Source organism: Canis lupus, chromosome 10 (genome assembly GCF_003254725.2).
Source record: "Canis lupus dingo isolate Sandy chromosome 10, ASM325472v2, whole genome shotgun sequence".
Classification (NCBI taxonomy): Eukaryota; Metazoa; Chordata; class Mammalia; order Carnivora; family Canidae; genus Canis; species Canis lupus.
Window position 1 is genome coordinate 48643655 of NC_064252.1, and position 27838 is coordinate 48671492.

Here is a 27838-nt window from a genome sequence, read left to right on the forward strand (position 1 = left end):
AAAAACTGCAAGGGACCATTCTACTACTGAGAGAGGTGCTCAGCATTAGGCACAGAGCTGGACAAATATATTTGCATCTCAGAGGCCGGGGAGATTAGACACTGGAATGAGTCAGTCCAGATATATGACAGACGGGGAGGGGCTGCTGATACTGAAGGTATGCTCTCTCCTAAGAGCGTTCAAACTTAGAAATCATTTTAAAACTCTAGTGCTAGCCAAACAAAATCTTCTGCTGGTAGAATATGACCTAAAAGTAGTTTTTCACTTCCTGAACTAGGACCACTATTCAAGCTCTTAAGCCACCCCTTTTGAAAGAAATTAGAAAAGAGGATTCTAAGATTCTAATTTATCATTACTATTTTTTTTCTAGGTTTCTCATTTTAATAAATCTTTCTCTCTCACAGAATTAAAGTTACGTGTTTTAGGGATACGTAGGTGGCACAGTCTAAGGTTAAGTATCTGCCTTCAGCTCAAGTCATGATCTGGGATTTAGTTCCACATCAGGCTTCCAGCTCAGCAGCAGAAAGCTTGCTTCTCCCTCTCCCTCTGACTGTCACTCCCCTGCTAGTGCTCTCTCTCTCTCAGTCCTCTGTCAAGTAAATAAATAAAATCTTAAAAAAAAATAAAGTTACGTTTTAATTATAGCAAATTACAAAAGTGTACAGGTGCATAAAAGAGAAGAAAATAACATACACAATCTTATCACTGAGGAGCAACTGATCTTAACTTTTAGGGATTTTTTTCCTCCAACTTTTCCTACGTATATTTTTCTTCTTGTAATCCAAATACAAATCTAGCTTTTTGACTGAATATTTGGACATTTTATTTAAGATTTTTTGGAAATTTAATATTAAATGATTGCAGATAATTCAATTACATGATACACTAGTTAATTCGGTCTTTCTAATAATTGAACATTTTCTTTTGCTTTCTTGGTATGCAATTATAGGTAACACTGTAAGAATATGTTTATGCATCAAATTTAAAAATTAACTTGCTTCCTTAAGACAGAATTCCCCCCTCCAAAGAATTTAGTTAAAACATAAAAAGGACATTTTAAGGTCTCTTGTCTCTATTGTCAGCCTGTATACTGAAATAGTTACATCAGTTGATATTCCCACAGAAGGACTGAGGAATGACTTTTGGCTACCTATTTGCCAAACTATGAGTCAATGGGTATGTTTAACACTAAAATTTCAAAACTACTTCCACATCATCAAAAGAAATTTAAATCCGGGGATAATATTAAAATTATCATTCTAGCCAATATTTTCAACCAATATCAATCCCGAATTTCCTTCTGCTTCAGAGCTATAGGAATGAAAATTATAACATTGTATCTTACTTACATGAACACTCTCAGAAGGCCTACTGCACAGCTCTAGCTCACACTAGGATGTGCTCTGGAATGTAAAGACTACCTACCTAAGAGTAAAGCAGCAGCAATATGCCAGCAACAGTTAATATAAGCCATATAATCATCCTGAGCCACCTATTTCAATTAAATTTTCAGGAGTGGGAGCTGAGAAGGTGAAGATCAGGGCTTTATAAAAGTGATCAGGGTCTTTAGTGATTCATAAAAGTGACTGAGGGTCTTCAGGTCTCTGTCTTAAGAGAGGTGAAACCAAAAAAAAAAAAAAAAAAAAAAGACAGGTGCAACCAGGTATCATGTTCAGGTTTTAGAGCCCCAGATAACACAACAAATAGTGCCCTAAAATCTGGAAGTGAAATCAGAGTTTTATATTTCCTAACAAACACAGAAAACAACAACAGAACAAAAAAATCCACATGGATAGGATACTAATTTTTCTTTCTCACCTCATGAGACTGTTACAGGGAAATCAAGTACAAGAACAGCTAAGCATTTGGAAAATTAAACATCATCACCACTAGACATTGCAAACTGGTGTATTTTGAAGCACTAATTATCAGTTAAGTTTAGTAGGAAGATAGTGAATTCAAAGTTCCTTATGGGAAGGGATCATGTTCTTTGTGATTCCCATAGCTTACAGCATATTTTCCCTGAAATTGAAAGTATAATTATTTGTTGAATAAGTGAATAAATAATATTAGTAAAATATATTTGTATTGTACCATATGCAAAATGTTTTTCAAAATATTTTCACAAAACAAAGAATCAGTAAGTCCTAGTAGCAACATGTTTCCAATCATTTCAGATCCTCTGTAGTGGAACAATTATAATATTCCTAAATTTTTTATGCTTTATAACATTAATTGTGAAATAAGTTCTTCTCAGCATCATGTCTTAAAGTAAAGCACTGTCTTAGTCCATTAGATGTTTAAAAGAGGGAAATAAGAGATTGACTATATATGTCAATTAAAACAATTATAGAAAACAGAAAGATGTTGGGATGAATATCCATCAAGTTAGTTTTAGAACTCATAAGAAGCATCAGAGTTTTAGAGGGAAAAAAAAGGCAAAACTGCCCTATCTTGGCTGAGTAGCACTATTAAATTCAGATGCAGGGTTCTATTTAGTTTGGACAGGTCCCAGCCACAGAACAAAGTCAGTCTGTCTTAGTACCATAACTGAATTCTACAAGTTAACAGCTTTTCATGAAAAGCTGCCATTTCAAAATGTCAATCAAATCTGAGCATAAGTGGGAACTCCTGCAGAAATAACCAGCTGCAGGTTTGAAAAACATTTTTCACTGAAAGTGGAAACACAAAAGATGTTTGAACGGGATCTCTTTTCATTCCTGTAACAGTAGACGGCCATTTTCACAACATCAAGGACAGAAAACAGAGGACAAAATTGCAAATAATGTCTTGAAAGGGCTATTTGCAGGGGTGATGACTGATTCAAGTTACAAATGACAGAATTATTGGCAAATGGGAACTCATTAATATGAAATTGTTTGTTTCTCATTAACTGATCACAGTCTCAGACTATTCTTTTAATTGCACTTGAATGATTGTGCAATACAGAATGAAACGTAGCCTCAAGTTTTGACATTTATTTTCAACTTCTTTACAGAAATTGATGATGGTATCACCTATCTTTATGTGGAAGGAGGAGGAGGATCCACCAGTTACAGTTTATTATCAAATTAAAAAAACATTATTTCTCTTTTCAGAATGTTAAAGATAATAAAAATACTGTGCAATATTGCATCATTTTTTCATGAAAAAGTCCCTTGTAAGCAATGATATAATAAGGTGAAACTAAATAAAAGAGTAGTAAATATGATATACTATAAGCATTTACATGGAAAGGATACAGAATTCACTCAGGGAGATGCACATGGGAAAGTACCACTCTGCAGAAGATCTGCCACCATACTAGGTAACCAGAGGCATAAAATACCATAAAGAATAATCAGAAAATAGCTTTAAAAAAATTGTTCCACAACTTGAGGAAAGTGATACAAACAAATGCTCTGCAAATATTTTCTTTGATATCACACTCTTCAACAAATACTTTTTTCACTTGTTGCCAGGTAATAGAATTTAAAGTTCATAGAAATGATGACTCCTCTCAATACCAATGCCACTGTCTGTGCAGTAGAGATATATTAATGTTGATTTCTTTTGTAGAAATGAAGGGGAAAATAAAAACTACTTTAAAAGGTACTACCTATATCACAAGGTTGTATTAGAATTTTCTAGACTCCCATAGTTAACCAATTTTTATGTATTTAGAAGATTTAGAGAACCTGTGTGAGCCTTGTTGATATATTTATTATACCCCACACTGCTGACACTTAAATATGAAAACAAACAGGTGGTATTTAGAAATTAGACTCCAACTCCCAAATAAATGTTACAAACCAAAAGTGGTTTCATATGGCATGAGATAATTCAGGGACACTAGAATCTGCTGTTTTATTTATTTTTTTAAGTTCAATTTCCCTCATTTTCAGAAATTTAGACTATTTTGTTGATACAAAAATTAACACACATCATCCCAAATGCAGATTTAATTTTAGTAGGTATAGCCTAATTAACATAGTTAACTCTAGCCCAAAACATGATGCTCTGGTTTCACACACCTTTATCTACCTGGGAGTTTCTCTTAGGCTTATAATCAACAACAACAAGGCCTCAAAATAAGCACCTAATAATATCTGTATAAAAATTCAGTAAGCAGAGATATAATAAATCTCACTAACCTCCTTTAATCTTTTCAAAAAGCCACAATTCAAGTTCAGTTATATACACTAATCACATTCTCCATTACAAAGAGATACTCTTCATCTTAATTTGAGTAAATGAATTCAGTTTTATCATATGTGTTTACAAATATGGGATGGAAAAAAAAAAAAAAACAACAAATATGGGATGGTTAAGCCTTGGCACAATGATGTCTTTTGCTCTACTTTAAGAACTTTTTACCTAGTACTATATAGCATTCATAGATCTTCCTAAGAGAATATCCAATATTTAGTTCCAAATGCTTTTAATTCTTGTGTTCAAACAGCTGTATGAGGTTGAAGAGCTTGTTAAAAAAAACTGGGAGGGGGCATGAGTTGATTAGCAGTTGTCACCCAAAGATAACAGTTACTTTTATGGGCGAATTACAAATGCAAATGGTTAATGTGGTATAAATTGTATACTAGATTTTAGTGAGAATGTCTAAAGCTATCACACAAGGCATTCAACTGTGTTCCCTGTTTATGGGAATGAAATATGTAGTTATATGAAGTCCACAATATGTATACTGTGTTTGTAATAACTGCAGATTTTACAAGCACATTATTCTTTCCATTAGGATTAAAACCTCACCGAATAGCAATTTGTGAAAGAATTCTAGCAGGGCCCGGAGCCCAGAACTCTGACCTCTGATGAGATGCTTGGCAGCAACAAACTCTGGGTCTAGGCAAAACATCTGGTTTGAGTTAGACTTCCTGAAAAAATAGCCCCTGTACTGGGGAAACTGGTATTCACTCAGCTTTGTATATATACTTTGACTGACTTCAACACTGCTATAGGAAAAAAAAAGAGAAAAAGAGAAGAAAGACTCTACTAGAATACTTGTCAATCATGACAGACTCTTTGGTGGCCCCTCTAGAATGAAACTCTCTTATTAGCTGGAATAGTCTTTCTATATTTCTTGAGCATTTATTTCCACATTATATCATGTAGAATGTACAAAAACTTTAAAAAGTCCAAGTTTGTTATTAGCAAAATACATTTCTTTTAATCACTCAGGGCGGGGGGAGGCAGATTAATGAAGTTAATTTTAACTTCATTCTGTTTACATATATGGAGGGGAAAAAACACAACATTTTGAGGATTCCTATATATTTGAGTAAATATTAAAACTCAAAAAAAATAGCTTCTAACTAGTGTTCCTTCTAAAATAATAAACGTTATAGCAACGCTTGTTTATTGGTTAAGAGGTTCTTTGGGTTTTTGCAAATTTAATAAAAAAGCAGAACCCCAAAATGATTCCTCTAATATTTATATACTACAGAAAAAATGATCTGGATTAATATGCAAACACAATATGACAATTTGGAGACAGGACATTACTTAAAGGTTCTCCTGCCACTTTTATCTTCTGATTAGTAGGTTTAGTAGGACAAATGAGGAAATCCATCCACTGCGATTAACAAGTCTCTAGTTCATTTAAACCCATCAAAAGGGGGCCATTAAATTATTCTGCATTCTTATATATACACACAGTCTTTTGAAGCAGAGTTCTTATATACCAGACTGAAGACAACTCAAAACTATGAATGGTACTTACAAAAGAAAAGGGCAGTATCTAGGTAAGCTGTTCTATAGCCAAAAGGATGTAATATAATATTGTATGTAAAATTAAAAGAAGCAGAAAAGCAGGATATTCCAACATAGTACTCTTTACCTTAACTACCATTTTATTTGAGCTTCTAGTGAAAGCAAAAATATAACCCATCCTATCCTACTGTCAAATGCGTAATGTTAAAGGGCATATGGGATAATGACTGGAAGCGTGATTCACTTTGAAGGACCTGGGAAAGTTTTGTCAGTCTCAGATGGTGGTAAATTGACATTTTACTTTTCTGCATATCCTTTTAATTAATACTTTTGTGACCAGAAGTACAAACTCACTTAAATTTAGCCTTTTGAAAGAACAGTGTGGAATAGAATGCAAATTAATAGTCATACATCTTGTTAAGTACAAACATACTTTTCTACCTAGTGGCATTGCTAAGGATTCTATTGAATAGTACTATGTTACGAAAGATCGTATTATTCTCCAACAGGTATTAGCAATCTACAAACTGTACTTCCATCATACTTTAGGGAGCTATTCAGGAATAACTATGATTATTTATGCTCTGCTTACATATAAAAAATAAAATCTTATTGGCCAAATTCAAGCCAGCATCCGCTTAAAGTTCCTCAGAATCCTCATGACACACACACATTTGTCTACAGTTTTTAACATCTGTCATAATTATTATTCAGCAAATTATAAAGTTTGTACCATCTCCACATTATTTAACTTTTAAAAAGAACATTCACATTTCTACTACGAAGTCCTGTCATTTCTATTCTAACTGAATCAACAAAATAATGATGGAAAATAAGATTTTGCTTCTCCTAACACTATTTTTTGAATCCATAATTCTTATATATTTTACCATAATATGTGCCCTTGCTAAGTTTTGAGTAAAAGACCATGTAGCTGAAATACAGCACTTCTTTTCTCTATACTCTTACAACCTTTTTCTGTACACACACCACACATAAAACTTCTTGGCTCAATGAAACTTAAATGTTTCTCCAGAAGGTACTTATTTTGATACAAAATAAAAGTTAATAAAGGATGTGACAAACTCTTCTTATTTAAATGTAATATTTTGAGAGAGCACATTGTGAAATACAATGCAGATTTATACTAGCAAATTTCTACAAGCACACGTTTACTTTTCCACCTCAAAACAAGGATAAACTAATCCTGTTGTATTCATTTCTGAAAGAAGGCAGAGGCATTTTTTTTTAAAACCATGTAAGAATGCATGCAGAATTATCATACATATTTATAGGTAATCATACTGTAGGTATATGGCGAGAGACTTAGAGATAAAGATTTTAGAATAATTATTGCCTAAAATGCCTACATAAATTATTTCTGAAAGACTGCTTCCCTTAAAACCTGACTGTCTAACAATCTGTATTTGAGTCAGAGCATAAGCATAAATGTACATGACTTGACACATGCAATTTTTTCATTTTGTCTGATGATAAAAAAGAAAGTCATTATCATATTCTGAAGGCCACTTGGAGAAACTCTTTGAAGCATAGGGAAAGGGACTCCTCTGTCATCCTCCTTATGAAAGAAGTAGCAAGTAAAACACTTTTTTCCTTGATGCAGCTTTGGAATGTTACATAGCTCACTCCTTTGAGTACATATCAAAAAACAACAAAACAAAACAAAACACCTACCTGTAACAATGAATAGTTATAAAAAAATAACAGTGGTGATTTTGTATTATAGTGTACTTTTACACTGGAATTAAACAGCAAATTTTCTCTCCAAAGGCATAAAGAGCATTTCACTGCTAACCCCCTGCATTTTTGAAAGCTGTGGCCACAAAGGCACCTTTATAAAATAAGCCCCCACTTGTTAAAACTGTAACATTGCCACCATCACTTGAGTTTCACCTTAGTGACTTAAATAAATATAAATAAAGTAATAAACACTATATGTTTTATAGAGTTCTATGAACCAGAAAAAAAAATCACCTTACAAAATAACCTCCTGGCAAATGCAAAAGAAAAGCTAAATTTGGTTTGCTCATATTTTCTGAGTTCCCAGAATACAAGAAGGAGCTAAGGGAAACCTGACTTATTTAACTGAAAGACTTTTGCTTATTTCATTTTCCACATTAGTCTTTATGGAAAGCAAGGGAAAAAAAGTATTAAACAGGAAAGAATTAGAGAAAGGCAGTCATTATAATAAAAAATACAAGATATTTATTTAAAACAAGATATTTTTCATATTTTATGTTTTAAGATGATTTTGATGGAAATCTTTCTATTGACTGATACTGGATACTGAAAATAAGCTCTGTCAGAATTAGATATGATGGCTGCTATTCTAGGTGGTCAAAATGCCCAGCAATTAAGTTACCTGTTTCGCTATCCTATCAATCCAAGTGATGGTAAAACTCCATACTACTGCTATTGGATGGCTGTGGTATAAACTGTTTTACTTAGAATGGAGGAATAGAAAATATTAATGGCTACTGTCATATGAACAACTTTAAAAAATATATTGTTTCAGACTTGCTAATGGATATTTTGTAAAGTTTGAATATAATTCTTGAGTCATCACCTGGATGAAAGCAATAACAACAACACTTATTTTAAAGAACTCCAAATTATATACAGTTGAGTCAATTTTAATTTGTTTTCATTTAAGGTCTTCTAAAGTTGAGGCCAGCATGCTGAAGAAAAATATTAAACTATGTATAACCCTGTGTCAACATATGATGCTACTGGGAATGGTAAGTGAATTAATTTTCCAAGGAAAATTAATTACTTATGACTTACAGTTGTAAAAGCAAACAACGTAACTCTGGATTAGGGCACATTTAATTTCTGTTTGTAGTAGCGATTAAATTAATTTCATATAATTCATGGTATGTAATGGAAAGCAGAACAAAAATGAAATTCTAGACAATGACTGACATAGAAAAATGTATATATTTATGAACCTGATCCAAAAATAAAGGTCATGGATATTAATCACTGGATAATAAAACAGCATTTTTAATGGTTCTATAATAATGGATTTTTAGCATAGTTTTTAAGAAAACTTGTCCAAATAGAAATGTCTGACACAGAGAAACAAAATAGAAAACTGTAATTATATCCTGTAACATCTCTATATCTCCCTCCTCCCACCACAAAAAAAGGTATTTGGAATAAAGGATTTGAACATCTTCTTTTTATAACAATAATTTTTGTCCACGTAAATTTGGGGCAGCTAAAATTCAATACGCCATTAAGTGACTTACGAATGAAGTTCTTAAAATTACAACTAAATTCTCTTCCTAACACCCAAAAAGTAAAGCACTTCTAAAATGGATCATCTGTGATTCATTTGACTGAATTATGCACCTGAGTACTACTAAGACAACAGATTTTGGCTAACTAATGGAGCCTTAAGAATATATGCACAGCTGCACATAGGAAAGTATTCATCTTTTTATTCTATCATTTCCTTACCTGTTCCAATTAAGCCAGACATAATCTTTTAATTTTGGATTCCAACTTCATGGCACAGTTCATGTGTTAAAATCAAGAATTAAATCTTGCCCTGCTAGAAACTGTAATTAGTTTCAAGTAGCTATATGAAATGTTATTCTCATGCTCTATTAGATGCACAAAATCAAAACATTTAATATTCTGGTAATAATCCTACATACTGACTGTCACTGGCCACCTAGTGAAATCACTGTCAGTCAAATTCCCACTGACATTTGGGACCATTTGTCTATAAGAGAGCAAACATTTAAGGTACAGTAAAATATTTCTGTGACTTACACTTTAGAAAAGAGTAGATGTGGGCTTCTGATGAAAGATACAGTATGAACCCAGGCAAAAAATAGAAATAAAGACTATCCGCATATAAAATATACATTTCTCCTCAAAATTTCACTTTTTTTAAACACATTTTCAAGTATTCTCTTTTCCTAGCCACACTATCAAAAAAAGCACTTACTACTACCATAGTATTTTATCTCTCAAGAGAAACATTTATATGGAGAAAAAATTATGTAATGCCTAGAGAAAAGTACTAAAAATATTCTAAATTCCATTATAATTTTAAACCTATCAAAGGAAAGAGAAATTGTGACATTACTTTGGAGTCTATGAAAATAAAAATTAGTAACAGTATAGTCTTTAATCTTCAGGGATTTTTTTGAAGTAACTGTACTATGAAAAGATTAATTAAGGACAGAAATTTTCATTCCAAGATAAGCTGTGACTTAAGCATGATTAGGAAACATTTTTGCTCTATTTCGAAGAGTAGAACTAAATGGAGCAATCAAAACTTTACCTTTCTGGCTTGTTTTCCTAAAACAGAGGTTACCCTCATTTCAAAAAGGACCTCACTCACATAAGCCAGATTGAAGAGGGTCTGTGTATAAAATGTCCTAGACAGGTTCTCTTTACGGTAGGAGGCACACTCAGCTTTGATTTGGCAAGTAAAGCTACCCAGGAGGCTGAAACATCACCTTGGACTCTCAGAGAACTTAAATTTGAGTTTATTTATTTATTTCCTTTCATTCCTGGCTTCAACATCAGAACAGGGTTTTGAGAAGACAGAAAAGAAAGAAAAGAAAGGAAGAAAGAACACAGGAACAGAAGAACGAAACCATGTCCTTCTGGATCAGAACGAAATCGATCCTACCACCCACATCTGTGCTGCTTAACTTCACTCCTGAAAAGAGCACTGAATGCTTTTCTGATTGGCGACAGAGTCTACAAGACGGGCAGGAGTTACAGTGATACTCCCTCCTTAGAAAAGACACACACAACACCCTCTACGTTCCCTTAAGTTTGAAATGAATTTCAGAAGGTTCTTCAGGCATCTTTCTTTTATTACAACCCACATTCATATCTCAGTAGAATGACTACAAGGGAATCACTAATTTTTTATCTAAACTATGACGTTTTGGCAAATGTTATATAACCAACTATAAATCCACAACAAGCCTCAAATACTAAAGAGCTGGTAATTATATGATGAGAAACAGCTTGATTATGGGAGAGGCAAGGCGGGCTGTCAACAAACAAACAGCTGTTTCTTATTGACAACCCATAACTAGATCGTGCATCCCAACAAACTAAGGAGTTTGTTTCTGTTGTTGCTGTTGTGTTTGTTTTTAACTATTCCAACCTTGTCCCCTCCCACCTCCGAAATACTGAGTCAATTTAAACATTAGATGCAAACCACAACAGAAGAATCGGATACACAAGGATAACAAGTAAAGCACTATAGACTTACAAAAAAAATTCTGTAGGTAATCACTAACAGAAGTTTAAAGTGTACTTTTCAATTCAACTTCAAATGCCTATCTTTCCCTGTGCAACACGTCCTGTCATTGCTATTTATAAGAGGCAGCTCCGGCAATGGGCCTGTTTCCTCATTCCTGGATCATGACCACAGCAATCCCGCCACTCTGATTCTTTGTTCTGGAAGCTTTCCCTGCAGCTTCTTCCGTCCTCCCTTTTAGCAGAAGAGAGTGAACACTTATATCTGCCAGTGTGAACTATAAGGTCCCCTGTAACTTGAAGTTAAGTGATTCTAGGAATACTTGATAAGCTTAGCATGTGAATTGATAGGAATAGATGAAAACATCAAAGGCTAAAAAACCAAAAACAAAAAAAAACAAACCAACAATGTAAATAGGATCTGTTTGATGATCCCATCATATGAAATAAATTCACCTTCATATTTGCACCTTCAGGCACTTTGACATCTTTTTTTGCTTTCCTTTTTATTCAATACATGTATGGTATTTCCTTTTGACACTCTTTGAGAAAGCATATAGGCAACCTTATTTTATTTTCCAACAAGGCATGAAGAAGTACAATTACTTTACCAAAGTCATACAGCAAATGTAGCTAAACCAAGATAAGACCACAGTTCCCTTTGCTGCCCTGGGGCTCTGTGGTTTTTTCCACTGTACTACATTGAAACGAGGAGGGGGGGCCAGTTAGAATATTCATGCAATTTCAGTTTAAGGCAGGTTCCCTATTTATGCAGAAGCTTTACCTCTTGGGGAAATTTTGATTAAACACATCCTGAATTCTAACTCCCCAAATACAAAAAGGAATATGTATCAATGAGCATAGTTAGGTGTCCAAGATACAACTAACCAAGTATTTTAACCTAGAACCCACATTTCCTTTGCAAACTTAATGATAAATATAGCATTTCTCTTCAAGGGGATTATCTCCTGTCTCACAATCAGCACTTTATTTTATTTAAAATCATGCTCTTACCATCTAGCATATTGGGCTGACTATCTTCTGTATTCTGCCGCCATCAGAATCTGTGTTCATCTGGATCTGTGTTCAGCTAATGCTACTTGGGTAACATGCTCATACATTTGTATTGTGAGTCTCTAAGTTGCCTAAATTTGTCAACACATATCTGAGTAGGTTTCAAATCGTAAATGAGGGTACAATCATTTTTTTTAAAAGCCTGGTTCTATTTCACACCATATGAAGGGAGGGGCCCTGAGTGAGGGACTAGGAAACAAACTATGTCTTCAAAAAGCAGCTCAGAGGACGTCGGAAGGGAGACAAGGAAAGAGGCACAGAAGCAAAAGGACTCCGTAGGAGAAAATGCTGAAGAAGGCAGAGAAAATGAAGGGCACACCTGGAATGAAGGTTTCTGTGTTATCCACGCTTTTGAAATCACTGTTACCCTCTGCATGAGTTTGTGATGGGCGTTTTGTTGGGAAGGCAGGGTCACAGACTTTCAAAGCCAATTCCCAAGAATGATTTAAAAATTTCAATCTTCCAAAAAGTAACCAAACCATTATGAAAATAAACCCACTTTGAGTAAGTTAAAAATGCTAGCTTAGGTGGTATCAGACCTAATGTCTCTTGGAATGTCCAAAACATAGTTTCATTCTCCTAGCAAGGATATCTCAAAAGTTCGAGAGCCCCAACCAATATCACTAAAATGAAGTTTTGCCTATAATCCAATTACTTTTAAAATTAAATTTCTATTGCAGTCTAGGGCTATGGATGGCTATTACTAATCACCGCGGCTGAAGCAGTCTCAAAGAGGACACATTTTCACTGGGACTGACTGCTCATGATGGCTGAGTAATAACCTAACCAGGGGTGTCAGTGCCCCCTTCCAGTCTACCCTGTTTACATAAACCACAGGCCTGGACCTCCCTCCTCTACACTCTGTCTTTAAACTACACAAATAATGTTTCTCCTGGTCTTTGCCAACTCTCTGGGGAAGTGCTATGAGGGAATGACATAATTTTTAGAGCAAATTGAGGACTCTGAAGAAATGCAGTATGCCACTCCAAAGCAGCAGAGATAAAATAGAAAACTGATTACCATCCTTTTTCATGGAGCCTTGTAATATCCCCAATATAAAATGCTCTAATTAATTCTTACCATTTAAGTGCCTTACTGATTTCCAAGACTTTCTGTTTGTGAATGGTTGGTACGTGGCACATCTGGAAAATGAAGGGGGTCTTTCAGAAATACTGGCAGGAAGATGACCTATTTTCCCCTCTCTCTTTCTCTCTCTCTCTCTCTCTCGGCAGGTTCACATCACTACATGATGCTGGCTATGGCATAATTCCAGAAAAAACAAACTTTTCTTGGTCTTGCAATGGCTGTTTATGAGTATACAACAAGTGCTTTATACCCTATCTGCTCATTAGATGGACAGGTCTTCTTTTGATTCCATTCCACAGTGTGTGTACTTCTATGTGGCATTATATCCTCACCTCTTCCCACAGTCAACCCTCACTTCCAAACGTTTGTCAGACTTCTTTGCATGAGATTGAGTTCCTTTTCCATTATAGTATTCTAATATAGTATGTTGATAAACACATCCTACAAAAGGGAAGAACAATAGGTTCCTTAGTTTTCCTTAACTCGTATTTGGTACCAGGTAGTCATCTTCTTTGGTTGAAGGTCTAGAATGTTGATTTATTTTGTGAAGTCCTCCTGGGAGGTATGTGTGGGCTGCTTGGGAACCATAAAGATACTACCAACTTCCCTAATGCCCTAACACATCAATCCCTTTCTTTTATTTTTTCCCCTTAACTTGCTGGCAAGGACTATTTTAGATCATTCATATTCAGTAAATGCCCAAAATAAAATGAAGGAAAAAATTTCAAGTTTAAAATTGGACAAAAACATTACAAAAAAAAAAAAAAAAGGGGACAGAGAGAGAACCATTTTGTAGATAAACTTCATGCTCTGGTGTTGAAAGTTATGGTCCACAAATCAAAAAGCAGTCATTTCTAGAGTGAGGCTTTTCCACCGTTCTCTCAGTGAATCACGCTGTGGTTAGCTGAAAGTGCTGTTCACATAATAAATTAACCACCTCATTTCCTTCATCACCAAAATATACATAGCACCCCCATACAGATTTGTTTTAATAAACGTAATAAAGCAAGCCCAGAGGTTATGGCTGTTATGACATAATCACACCTCTGAGATTTGAAAACACTCACTTGCACATCATGCCTCAAAAAGTCTTTGCAAGCTCCCCTCCAACAAAACCTAACTGCACTCACACCGTCTGGCCCCATTTATTCCAAATAAATAATGAAACAAAAGCCTTGTATATGTCAAAAGAAAATTCTCCCTTTCAATTATACATTTGAAAGGGAAATACATTTTTTTTTAATAATGCTATACAATAAACAGCCTGGGAGCCTGATCGGGATTATTAAAGAAAATTCATCACTAGAGTTAACAGTGCACAAAGAAGGCAGCCAACTAGCCCACTAATCTCACCTAAAACCAAAGATACCTTCTAAAGTTAGTTGTTCAAGAAGACAAGTGACACATGCATTTCCTTTTGTGGAATAGGAAATAATCTTCACCCTATACAAATCCAGGTAAATTAACTTTTCTTACCTGTAATGATATTTAAAATTATTGAGAGTAAACCCTCCCCCCCAAAAAAACCTCTCTCATCAATAGAATTTTTCCTCAGTATAGACTTTTCCCCTTAGAATTCCTTTCCATGATCACCAGAAAGAAGGACACTGTGATACAACCAACCACAGCATAAGGGAGATCTAGGGCAAGAATGTGCCATCAGTGAACTCATGCCATAATTTAATGAGGCCAGCTTTCCTGTCTCTGTATCAGATTATAATCACTTTGCAGGCACATTTCACATCTTACCTAAATTCTATTAATTTCACAGCCCTTTCTACAGGACTATGAATTTAAGGCATCCTGTTACTGTGATAATGATGATGCCTTCCTCTTGAATTTAAAATAGAATATAATCTTACAAGTAATTTATCTGTACTATTCTTAAAGACCATGATCAACACCTACCCCAACACACATATATAAAGACTGAGTTCATGAATATTCGTTAATACTATCAGATATCAGGTATTCAGAATATAGTTTTTAAATTATCAGAAATGGTCCTCCTAATATTCACACATTTTATTTCTCTTCCTGACTGCTATAATTATCTAGCACTATCTTACATATTTGGGTTTCTTAAATGAACATTATTGTGTTACAGAGATAGAGTAGTTTTTTGCACTAAGAAATACATCCTAGATGCTCTTTTATTATCCACACTAATTATATGCAAATAGCAAAACAGAAAGTAAAATCTCTTTGAATGTCAGAATTAAACATTTTTAGAATAATCTTATTCCACTCCACTATTTTTAGCCTGTAGACTATCCATCCACACATAATATTAGACATAATCAAAACTTCCTTAGGGCTTTGTGGTAACAAAGATAAAATTATTAAGAACTTTCATAAACTTAGGTTTTAGTAGGTAATTTCACTTTAAAGATTCTACATCGAGTGCCACTGCCACAAAGGTTTGTCTTTGATAGATACTACACTGTATTAACTAATTATAGGTCCTTTGAAAGGACTGATGGACTCATTTTGTCACAAAGAACATTCCTCTCTAAGTGCTCTCCCTAATCTGTCTCTGTGAGAATTACCTCCCTTGAGAATAGAATGTGCTGTAGAGCGAGAAAGGAATGGAGCAATAGATGTTAAATTGAGGAACTCTAGTTTCTTTGGCCACAGCAACCCTTCTTCACTTTCCAGTCATCTCACTGCAACCAGTTGGCTACACTAATGGTTCTCTGCTCTGAAATTCTCACTTTGCCAGAAAAGAGATTTGAAAAAAAAATACTAGTAACTCAAATTTCAGGCTTACCCCACAAAAATTTTCAGTGAGAGGCTACAAAATTTTATGGTGTGTTCACAAAAGAGTTAAAAAATAGAATAAAAGACCAACTATACCGACACTTCAGCATTTATTCACTCAGCAAATACTTACTGAATATCTATCATGTGAGGGGTCATGGGAGCTGTGGATACAGAGGTGGAAATACCATGTCCTCATATAAGCGTTTACATTCCATTAGAAGAGACAGTAAAGAAAATTAATACAATGATTTCAGAAATTAAAAAATTCTCTGTTCTTCTGGGAGAAGAGGGGGTATAGAACTGGAGCTTCCTACTTCACAGAAAAATAAAACTATCCAGGTAGGGTAGCAAGCCCTCCCAGTCCTGTTCTCTTCCACCTCCTTCCAGCCACCTGCCACTCTGGGAGCTTCTCTTTTCTGAACTCGTCTTGTCTATTTCCTTCATTAGGTAAGCTTTGAGCATCATCTCCTCAGGTAACCAGCCTCTGCCTCTCCAGGATCTTCGACTTCTCTCTTAACTACTTAAAACTCATTCCTATCAGTATTTCAGCACATTCAAATCCTGCTCTCCTAAAAACCTCTCTTTCCTTAGAGATTTGTATACATTTGTCTCTAAGTCGCATCTTTCATTCAGCCTTCAATTTGCTTATCTCACCTCTGCCTCCCTAACTCCAGTGAAACTATTATTATGGCCACCACCACCATTTTTAAAAATTATACATGAAAGCACATTTTCAGTATCCTACCTTTATATTTGCAGTGTTTTACAATATTGATTTTTGCTTCTTCAAATTCTCATATCCCTTACATTTTGGCATATCCTGATTTTCCTCTTGCATTGCATATACTGTAATGTGCATTCAAAATACCTGGAAATCTTGTTAAAATCTGATTCTGATTCAATGGGCCTGGGCTGGGGCCCAAGAAGCTATCAGTAGGGTCTCTTGTTACTCAAGGTGAATCCTCAGACCAACAGCATAGGTATAGGAGTTTAAAGAAACGTAGACGGGCACTGCAGTGGGCACTTGACAGGATGAGCACTGGGTGTTATTCTATATGTTGGCAAATAAAACACCAATAAAAAATAAATTTATAAGAAAAGAAAGAAAGAAAGAAAGAAAGAAAGAAAGAAAGAAAGAAAGAAAGAATCTCATGCCCCACCCTAAACCAACTGAACCAGAATCTGCATTTTAACAAGATTCCAAAGGGTTTTATATGTACATTCAAGCTTGATAACACCCCCTGATTTTGTGATTCTATAAGCCTGGGAAGTGGATGCAAGAATATGCATTTTCTAACAAGTTCTCGGGTGATACTAATGCTGCTGGCCCAGGAATCATACTTTATGAACGAATGGTTCTCAACATGGCCTGTATATTAGAACCATCTACAGAATTTTAAAATGTTGCTGTCTGGGTCCACCCTCCAGACCAATTAAATGAAAATCTCTGAGGATGTGGCCTAGGATAGTTATTTTTAAAAGCTCCCTTGCTTGATTTCAAGGTTCCTAATTTACATAATTTAGGAGTGTGTTGGGGGAATAGTTAGTGGTGAAAAGAAAACAGTATAGAATGAATGCTAGTTATATTACAATACCATTATTATACTACAATTCCTTAAACATTGATTCTACCTAACTCCGCCCTATAAATAAGCACTAGAAAGATAATCACCCACAGTTTTGTCCTAGGCCATATCTCTGAAATGACCATTTCAAACAATGGAATCAAACAATATTTTTAAAATCCACAGAAGAAAAATCCATATTTGTGAAATGAAGAAAAAATTTAAAGATAGTGCTAGAATTTTGCATTAAAAAGTGTTTGAGGGGTACCTGAGGGGTACAGTTGGTTAAGCATCTGATTTTTGGTGCTTCTGACTCACATGGTGATCTCAGGGTCATGAAACTGAACCCTGGGTTGGGCTCCATGCTCAGTGTGGAGTTGGCTAAGACTCTCTCTCCTGGGACACCTGGGTGGCTCAGTGGTTGAGTGTCTGCCTTTGGCTCAGGTCGTGATCCAGGGGTCCTGGGATCGAGTCCCACATCGAGTCTTCTCCTTCTGCCTATGTCTCTGCTTCTTTTTCTGTGTCTCTCATGAATGAATGAATGAATAAGTATATAAATAAATAAATATAATCTCTAAAAAAAAAAGACTCTCTCTCCTTCTCCCTCTGCCCTCCACTACCCTCTCTCTAAAATAAATAGATCTTTTTAAAAAGTATTTGATTTGGTGCAAAATTAGGGTCTTAAAGATGAAAATTTCAAGGAATATTACAAAGAGAAATGTACTTTAATATTAAGTGTGGTTTGCTTTCATTTTCACTAAAAATTGAAAATGGCTTTTTTTCCTGACTATATAAATCCTCATTGTCACACACACACACACACACACACACACACAAATATAAGGAAGAAATTAAAACCAATTGGAAGCCAAAGTTCTTGAAATAAAACACCCTTAACCACCTGACCAAGGTTTCCTGCATCTTTTTATAAAATTATGATTTATTTAACAAAAATTTATAATGTATAAGGAACACCATTAACCACCAAAGAACTTAAGAAACTAAAAACTATAAATACAGTTCAAACAAAAACACTATAAATACAGTTTAAACTCCTGGTATACCTCTCCCAGTTCCTATTCTCCCATCCCATGCCCCACCCAGAGTAACCACAAACATAAATTCCAGTGCTTACTTCTATATTCTTATTATATATATTGGTATTCACAAATAGTACACAGTATTATATTTCATATCTTAAAATTTTATACCATAAAATACTGTATATATTCTGGAACTTGCTTTTTCTTCTAATATTTTATCTTATGAAGATTATCTATACTAATACAGATAGCTCTAATTTGGTTATCTTCACTTCATGTAATATTCTACTGTCTGGGTATACTATATTTTATTTTTCTATTTTCTGGATGATGAACATAGTTTCTAAATTTTCACTGCTATAAATAGTGCTTCAATGAATTTCTAATACATATCAGCCTGTGCACATTTGAGAAAACTCCCAAGGCTATGTACATACAGCAACAGAATTATTAACTTGAAGAGAATCCCCATCTCCAACTTTATTAATGTCCAATTACTCTCCAAAGAGGTTGGATCATTTTATATTTCTACAAGTTATGTACAAGATTCCCAATGTTCCACATGGTTGCTAACATCTAAATTGTCAGACTAAGTTGTGACAACCTGAAAGGTTTTCTATAGTGGCTTTAGTTCGCATTTCTCCAGTTACCAGTGAAAGTGATGATCATTTAAAAAATATTTTTGTGGTTTTTTTGCCTCTGCTTCTGTCAATTGCCTGTTCATATCCCTTGCCTATTTTTCTGTTGAACTGCTCTTTTTTCCTCTTGATTTGTAGGTCTTTATATTTTTTGGTCCTTTATAGGTTATATGTGTTGCAAATACCTTCTCCCAGTCTGTAGATTTTCTATATATAATTTTATTATTTATTCAGAGATGTTTTAGATTCTAATGCAGTTAACATGTATTAATCTTTTCCTTTATGGAAGTACTTTTAATGTCATGTGTAATTTTTTAAATCATCTATGATAATTACTAGTTTTAAACACTGTGAAAATAGCTTAATGTTTTAGAACTATTAGAACTTTGTGCTGATGTATGAAAACTAAAAGGTGAACTTGAGTAGAAACAGAAATTGATCTAGTTTCATTTTCCAAGGTCAATGACATACAAAGAGTAAGCAAACAAAAGATAATCAAATATTTCATTGTTAATAACTTAAGGCATTATTGGTAAAAATTTCTTCAAATCATACTAACATCTCACATTTCTTTTAAAGATAAGTATGGTGTTATACTAGGGTGTGTGTGTATATACATGACTTATTTCATTGTTGGTGATTTCTAAGAACCTGAGAAAACTGAAGCCCAATACTCCAACAAAAAGAAGCGTTTTCATCCTTAAGTGGAAAAAAAAAAAAAAGCACCCAGAATAGAGATTTTAAAACTAAGTTTAAGGAATAATTAGTAAATTCTGATAGATGAATTTATTTATACTACCAGTCAAGGTCAATTACTTGTACTTGTTCAGTTACAGAAACGGCTCCGTTGCGGTCACAAATAAATGAAATATCTGAATTGTGAGGCTAAGTTTGATTTCATTTATAACACTGGGTAAAGCACAAGATTCAAATAGGTCCATATGCTGGGACTTACAGTTAAGGGACAAGATTGTAAAGACATTTTGGCAGGGAACTCATCTCTGTGATGTCTGTTTTTTAGAACAAATTTCCTCCATGTTTTACTTTTGTGTTTTATCTATTCCAAAATATTGTTTTGTATAAGGGGGCAAAAATCCAGGTAAAAATCATCTAAGTGAATGTCCATGGGGAAGACTCTTTCCTGTATCCCACTCTACAATAACAAATAATTAAGGGATTAAATTGTTTAAAAGGATTTGGGCAAACAAAATGAAACAGAGGAGTCTTATTAACTTTTACAGACCTAAACTAAAACTACATTTCATAATCCCTCCACGTTACCTATAAAACAGTTTTAAAAACTATAATAATATCACCACTGAAGAGTTGTTTTTTAATTTTTACTCATAACTGATCCCACAGAGTGGGTAGGGAAATAAAATACAAATTCCCACCTTTGAGGTTTTACCATGAAAAATTCATCTGGGAAGATGATTTTCCTTTTACAGTGTCTTCTCCCTTATCCATAATAATGAGTAATAAAGATGCCTGGATATAGAAAATTCACTAAGGGTTCCAAAAACTCATTTTGGAACACAGTTTTGTTCTCTAACATCATCAAATGATCTAACAGGCACGAAAGGAGGAAGAGGACTGTTTTGTCTTTCCTACTTCACTGTGCATGCTCATTAACAAATGGAGGTGTTAATGAGCACAAAAGTATCTAAAACACAGCCCAAAGAAGAAATAAATAGCAAGTAAATCCAACTTACTTAAGTTGTGCTCTCAGGATATGACAAGGCCAAGCTAAACCACACTCCCCATGTCCCACAGAACTCGACAGAGCCAACCCTGCATCATCCTGCTCTCACCCTGGACTGTTTTCTTGGGAGTAACACCAAGCCACTTTCCAGCAAAGTCTTTAGGGGTCAGTTAGGGATATGTTGTCATTCGACCACACTGGCTGCCTCTCTCTCTCCAGAAATTATGACAGGCATGTGTTTTTAAAATCAGGTCTCCCCATTTTCTGACAAGGATTGGAGTGCTGCCTTTAGCATTTTAGCTGTTATTAAACCAAAAGTATTTTAGTTTCTATTGAAGTAATAATATTATAGCTTCTATTATTTCATCTAAGTACTTAACATTCTTTTCTTTGAATAGCTTTCATTTTTAAAATCAACAATGTTTATCCAGTTACTTGCATTTTAAATCAGAATAAATATAAATATTAAATTTATACTAAAAGCATTTAGAGGTTCCTAAAGAACTTAAAGAACTAAAAAGAAATCAGTCCCACTCTGGATATACTGGAAGTCTACTGTATCAAGGCTTAAAATGAAGCAGCCCATTGGTTAGAATATGGAGATAGATATATATTTTATAACAATTTCTTCCTAATACATATTCACTATACAAAGTTTAAAAAAACTAAGAAAGAAAATAAAATCCCCTAATCACACCAACAAAAATATAAATACCAGTCACTAGCGGGGTTTTCTTTTCTTTGAATAAATGTATATCTACATTTTTAAAACAGAAATTGGTTTTATTCTGTATCAACAAATTCATTGCAATTTAAAAATAAAGCAATTTCTCATGTCATTAAATCCTCTTTGAAAGTCTATATTTTAATGGTTGTATAACATTTCAACTGGATATACTATTCTCTTGTAGTTGCTTCCAATAATTTTGTTAATCTTGTATATAACTTGTATATAAATCTTATCAATAGTTCTTAATACTGCCTTAGAAGAGATCCTTAAAGGGAGAACTACCAGGTCAATGGGATGCATTCTTTAAAAGTGCATCTTGATCGGTATTATTTGCTAGAGATAACAATTTATACTTCTATCAGTAGTGTTGGTCATTTCACTGTATCCTCACTTGCATAGATGTTTGTCATTTTATTGCAACTTTACTCAATTTTAGATTGAAATAATATCCCTTTAATATGGGTTTCTTTGATAAAGAAAAATTTTTATTGCATCTAAGATAAATGGTGTCTAGATGCCTTTATATATCTTTTGTAAATATTTTACTTATACCAACATATAATTGCATACAAATCAACAAGGAAACACCAAACCTTAATAATAATTTTTTTTTAAGATTTTATTTATGTATTCATGAGAGATACAGAGAGAAAGAGAGGCAGAGACACAGGCAGAGGGAGAAGCAAGCTCCATGCAGGAAGCCTGATGTGGGATTCGATCCCGGGTTTCCAGGATCACTCCCTGGGCCGAAGGCAGGCGCTAAACCGCTGAGCCACCCAGGGATCCCCCATAAAATAGTTTTGTAGATATATACATTTGTGGCAAATAATTTCCCTAGTTCATTATCTGGCTTTAAATTTATGCGTCAAATGACTTAGCAAACATGCTCTAGATATATATTTAAGAGAAGTGAAAACATATATCTTAAAAATTTGTACAAAATGTTCATAATAGCATTATTCATAACAGCCAAAAAGTGGAAATAACCCAAATTTCCACCAACCAATGAATGGATAGACAAAATGTGGTATTATACACATACAATGAAATAGTATTTGCCCATAGAAAGGAAATGAAGTAATGACTTGTGCTTCAGCATGGGTGAACCTTGAAAATATTATAAGTGGAAGAAGCCAGTTACAAAAAGGCCACATATTATATAATTCTATTTAAATGAAATATCCAGAATAGACATATCTATAGAAACAAAGTAGATGAGTAATCAATTGCCTAGGGCTGGGGATGACGGGGTGGTAGAGATGACTGCTCATGGACACTGGGTTTCCTTTGGGGGATGAAAATGTTCAAAACTTAGTGATAATAGTTTCACAACCCACTGAATGAAAATTCAGTGACTTGTACACTTTAAATAGGTGAATTTACATATGTATGTATGTATAATATGTGTTTATACTCAATAAAGCTGTTTTTAAAATGCTTTGTGTTAATATACTGTAATCTTTTAAGACTTATAAAAAAAAGTGAATTGGTCTCTTGCTTTAATTTTAGAAGTCTTTAATACGGCATTTTTTGAAGCTATGTTGTTAGATAACATAGAATGTTCAGGGCAATTACATCTTCTTGGGAAACTGTCATTAATATGAAATATCCCTCCTTGACCTGTTCAATGCATTTTGCCTAAAATTCTATTTTGTCTGATATTAGCAGTACTATGACTTTCTTTTTCATTTGTGTGGAACTATTTTTCTCCAAATTTCTAATGTCAGGTTCCTTTTTTCTTTATAAGTATCTTGCACACATTACAGCTGAAACCTCCTCCTATTATGTCGGTGATTATAACTTTCCTCCATTTCTTTTCATTTGAATTTTCTATGAGATGAATGTTGAATCTTTAAAATGGCCTCTATATCATATGACCTTTTGTTTATACTGCCCACTTTTCTCAATTTAAGACTATATTCTAAAGAATCTCTTAACTCTATTATTCAATTCATTAATTTTTTTTTTAATCTATGTCCATTCTATTTAGTCAGTTTGTTTGTTTTTCATCTTGACAAGCATATCTTTTAATTCTAAGACTGGTTTATTAATTCATTCTATCCTCAGTTTGTTTTATACATACAATAACCTCACTTATCTCTCTGTGAATATTCATTTTACTTATTTCAAAGTCTACTGCTTATTCATGGTTTCATTGTTATTTTTTGCTTATTACATTTGGTGCCTCATTTTGCTATGGTAAGTTTTCTTCAATGTTCAGTGATTCTTAGCAGAAGATCATTCCAGAGTCCCCATTTGTCTGTGTATGCTGTTTTTTGTTACCATCATCTGAATCCAGTGATAATGTGGGGAATGTGGGATATGATGTCAGGTGTCAGGTATGCGCCAGGAGTTTGTCTTCCCAGCATGCGAGACTCCTTGAGCTTCCTGACAAGCAAAGGCTACTTGAGGGATCTCCCAGCCTCTCTCTGGTCTCAGGGTTATACCCAGTGCTTGAGCTTGAATTCATAGGACATGGAGGGAAGGGGTCACTATGGGCCTACTTACTCCATATGCACCTCCTTTTCTAATAGTACAGGCCACCTACCCACTACTTAAACATGACTCTAGTTTGAGAACACTATTGATCTGTATATTTTGAGCTGCAGCTCTACCAGGTTTTATCCCCATGGATATGATTCCTCATTCTTAGTACCTTTCAGGAATTTCTGAAATTTTATCCACCAACCCCTTCTTGTTTTCCCAGGTTATAAATTTTTCATGTAAGTATGTTTATATGAACACAAATATGTATGTGCTCCTTCTCTGTCATTTTCTAGAAGGTGAAGTTGTGGACATGCCAGTAGTAGTGGTAGCATAAGTGAAGGATATCATAAGTTCAGCGTCACCATCTTGATGACTTTCTCAGTGTCATCATTTGCCAAAGTCTGTACTCCAATTAAATGGCCATTCCTCTAAATCTCAGACGTGCATATCCAAATTCTATTTGATATTTCTTGGATTTCTTACAGGCATCTCAACACATCCAAAACTGAATTACTGATCTTATCCCCACAAAATCTGCTCTAATCAGGCATTAGCCACATACCAGGACCCCTGGAGCAAATTCTGAACAACTCCCTTTCCTCCACTTACTACCAAGTAGTCCCTACAAAATAGATTTAACTTCTTTCCATTTCTCCCATCATCTCTCACCTGAGCTAGTATAACAGCCTCTGAATTGGTCTTACTGCTTCTCTTTTTCCCTTCTAAGCTACTGTCCCAAGATTAGCCAGAGCCAATGTTTAAAAATACAAATAAGATCATATCATTCCCTTGCTTAAAGCTCTTCCATTTCTTCTCACTGCTATTGGAACAAATTCCAAACTCTTTCATGTTAAGTGCTGTATCTCTGATAAATCTAGAGGTTAAGTCTCTGCTATTTAGAAAAGATTTCTTTGGGGGTCAATAGCTTAGTAACCTGTCTGGGTTCTAGGAATCTGACTTCTCCTTTCTTTTTCTTTGTTCTACTATTTTGCTCAGGCATTCTATAACTTTATCTTAAATTAATAGTTATAATTCCTCTTAACTACAATGCCTGTATCATAAAACTGTAACAGTTATACTCATTACATACTAGGCATTTCTATCTATCTGTATAGCTAGATCTGTCTCTTAAGCAACTATCCTTCCCAAATGAACAGGTCAACTCAAAGGTCTAGATCCTTTTACTCTAACTTGCTATAAAATGGGAATACTTCTAGTTAAGTCCAATATGTGACAGGTCAGTCCAGGCTTTGCCACTGGGTGATTCTGGGTAAAAATCCTAACTATTGTAGGACACAGCTTCCTTTTCCATCAAATGAAGGGGTAGGGGTATATGATTTCTAACATCTCTTCCATTTCTAGTGGTCACAGATTCCATGCCCTAATATATTTCTTAGAGAAAAGTATAGAACCTATCACTCAAGTCCCATGAAAACTACATAGAAGATATTATTTTATTTCAGATTTTAAACAGACTTTCATCGAAGAGAAAAATAATTCAATTTGATCTTTCTGAAGACAAGCTACGATGGATTCACTTTGCCAAGATTTAGTGTTGTCTTCAACTGCCCAATGAACACACGTAACCTCAAGAACTAAAAATACAGTAACAACAACAAGCACCACTACCATTACTGTTAAGGCTCTAGCTCATACTAGGTAATGACCAAAAACTCATTACAATACTCAAATCGAAATAGGAAACAGAAAAAAAAAATAAAGCACAGTAGGTACCAAAGGCTTCTTCCAGAATGGTCAATAAAGATCAATATTTCATACTGGCTTACACAAAGAGCCAACCCATCCCCCTTGCTCTGTTTCCTCTGCTTTTTTATAATAATGTGAAAGGGAGAGGCTCTCTGGATTAAGTTACTAGTCTGATCTAATGTTTTAATAGTCTTAAAATCTGACTACAGTCAATTCTAAATCTTGATCCAAACCATAAACACCAGGAAAAAAAACAAAACAAAACAAAACAAAACTCCCTCCTTCCCTAATAACGTAACTTCTAACTACCTTCCCATCAACCGTGTAACCTCTGAGAATGGGAAGCTATTCCCACCGACACTTAATGACTATGCCAAGTCTGCATACTATTGACAGGTTTCACAAAATAAATGACCCACACTGCTTTACCTGGTACATTCCAACTCCAATGTGCTTCGGCTCGATTTTCACCAGCTCAGCTAATGGGTCTTGTACGCGCCTTGCTATGGAAACTGAAAAAACAGAAAATAAGTATGGCTTAATGTGAAAAGCAGTATCCAGATAATTACTTATGTTAGTCCCTTATAAAGTAAGTATTTAATTCCTTCCCTCTTTTCCCACACAGAGACCAACAATTTAACTACTAAGTATCAAAGTTTCCCTTTTATCACACAAAAAAAGTGAATGCAAAATTTCGGGATTAATTTTATTACCAGAATCTGTAGGCATTTCTGAGCACAGATTGAAAAGATAATACAGTTGGAAAAACAAATAAAATGCTTACTTGCTATACTTACATAATCACCTGTTCATTCTTTAAACACAGCATAGCAGGGCACCTCACACTTAAATGAACAAGTATATATTTGTTTTACTTTTAAATAATCCTGCTTTATTATGACATACATTTGCAAATCAAATATGTTATTAGGACTAGATCATGATAGTGATGAGTAACTGATGGAATCATATTTTACTGCAATCAGAGACCAAGTCAGTTGGCTAGTAAACACACTTGTTTTGCCTTAAATATGACTGCAAGATTAACTGTGAAGTGATCGGAGTCACAACTGCTTGTCTCTGGACACACTAAATTCAGTTCTAAATCACACTGCTTTCTTGACCAGCACAATCCACGTACAAGAGATTTGAGTTAGCTTCTAACATTACCTTATCTGTTGTCCATTTTTCCTTGGTCATCATTTCTCTCTCTCTCTCTCTCTCTCTCTCTCTCTCTCTTTTTTTTTTACAAAATGTTAACAAAAGTTCATATCTAATTTAGCTTAAAAGATAGATTTAGCTGGAGAAAAGAAATTTAGTATGAATATTAAGGATGCTTCCAAGGGCAGCTCTTTTTTTTTCTTTCCCCAAGTAATATAGTTTTACATGGGGTCCTTAGAAACAGCTTTCATTTTCTAAATGCGAGAAAGCTAGTCAGTGTCATTTACTAATACAGAAGGTTGGGTGAAATATAAACTCATTTAGTGAAAACATTAAGACTATCAAAGGAGATCCCATGCCTGTTCTTGTGTTATTTAACTGTTCAAACTCTAGCAACAGATGCCACCTCTTGCATGGGACTGTCGAATTCTCTTGTCACTGGTTTATACCACCTCTTCATCAGAGATAAGACCTACTCTGTGTGCTCAGTTCACTGCATGGTCGTTCAAGTCTTTTTCATATATTTTATTATTACTTCTAACATACAGTGACAATGGCAGTTTGCAAAGCCAGCTTAGAGAGTAATAAACTGGTATCATACAATCTGCTATCCCCACCAAAAGAGGCGGACTCCAGCCTCCAAGGCCTTCACATACACTTTCTTATTAAACCTCACAAAAGGTTAATGAGTGCAAGCACTGCAGGTTACAGGGAAGCTGCTTCCCCCCCACTAATCACATGCATAATTACACAGTGAGAATAGATGCCACCAGGGAAACATCTGATAGTCTCTGAAAGCAAAGATCATTTCTTTATTCTAGCCTTTAAAAACATAATCCAATAAGACTGATTTTCAAACACATATATATATTGTCAAAATACTTTCAGATTAAAAAGAAAAAAACAAAACAAAACAACCCAAC

General features: G+C 34.5%; 1 protein-coding gene across 1 annotated transcript in view; it reads right to left on the bottom strand.

Annotated features, from left to right (window-relative positions):
* SRBD1 (S1 RNA binding domain 1) overlaps positions 1-27838 on the bottom strand; it is a 189609-nt gene that overhangs the window by 52491 nt on the left and 109280 nt on the right. The window contains exon 16 of the mRNA XM_025465747.3: positions 26184-26266. Within this exon, the coding sequence (XP_025321532.1) occupies positions 26184-26266 (83 nt within the window). The remainder of the gene's footprint in view (positions 1-26183; positions 26267-27838) is intronic.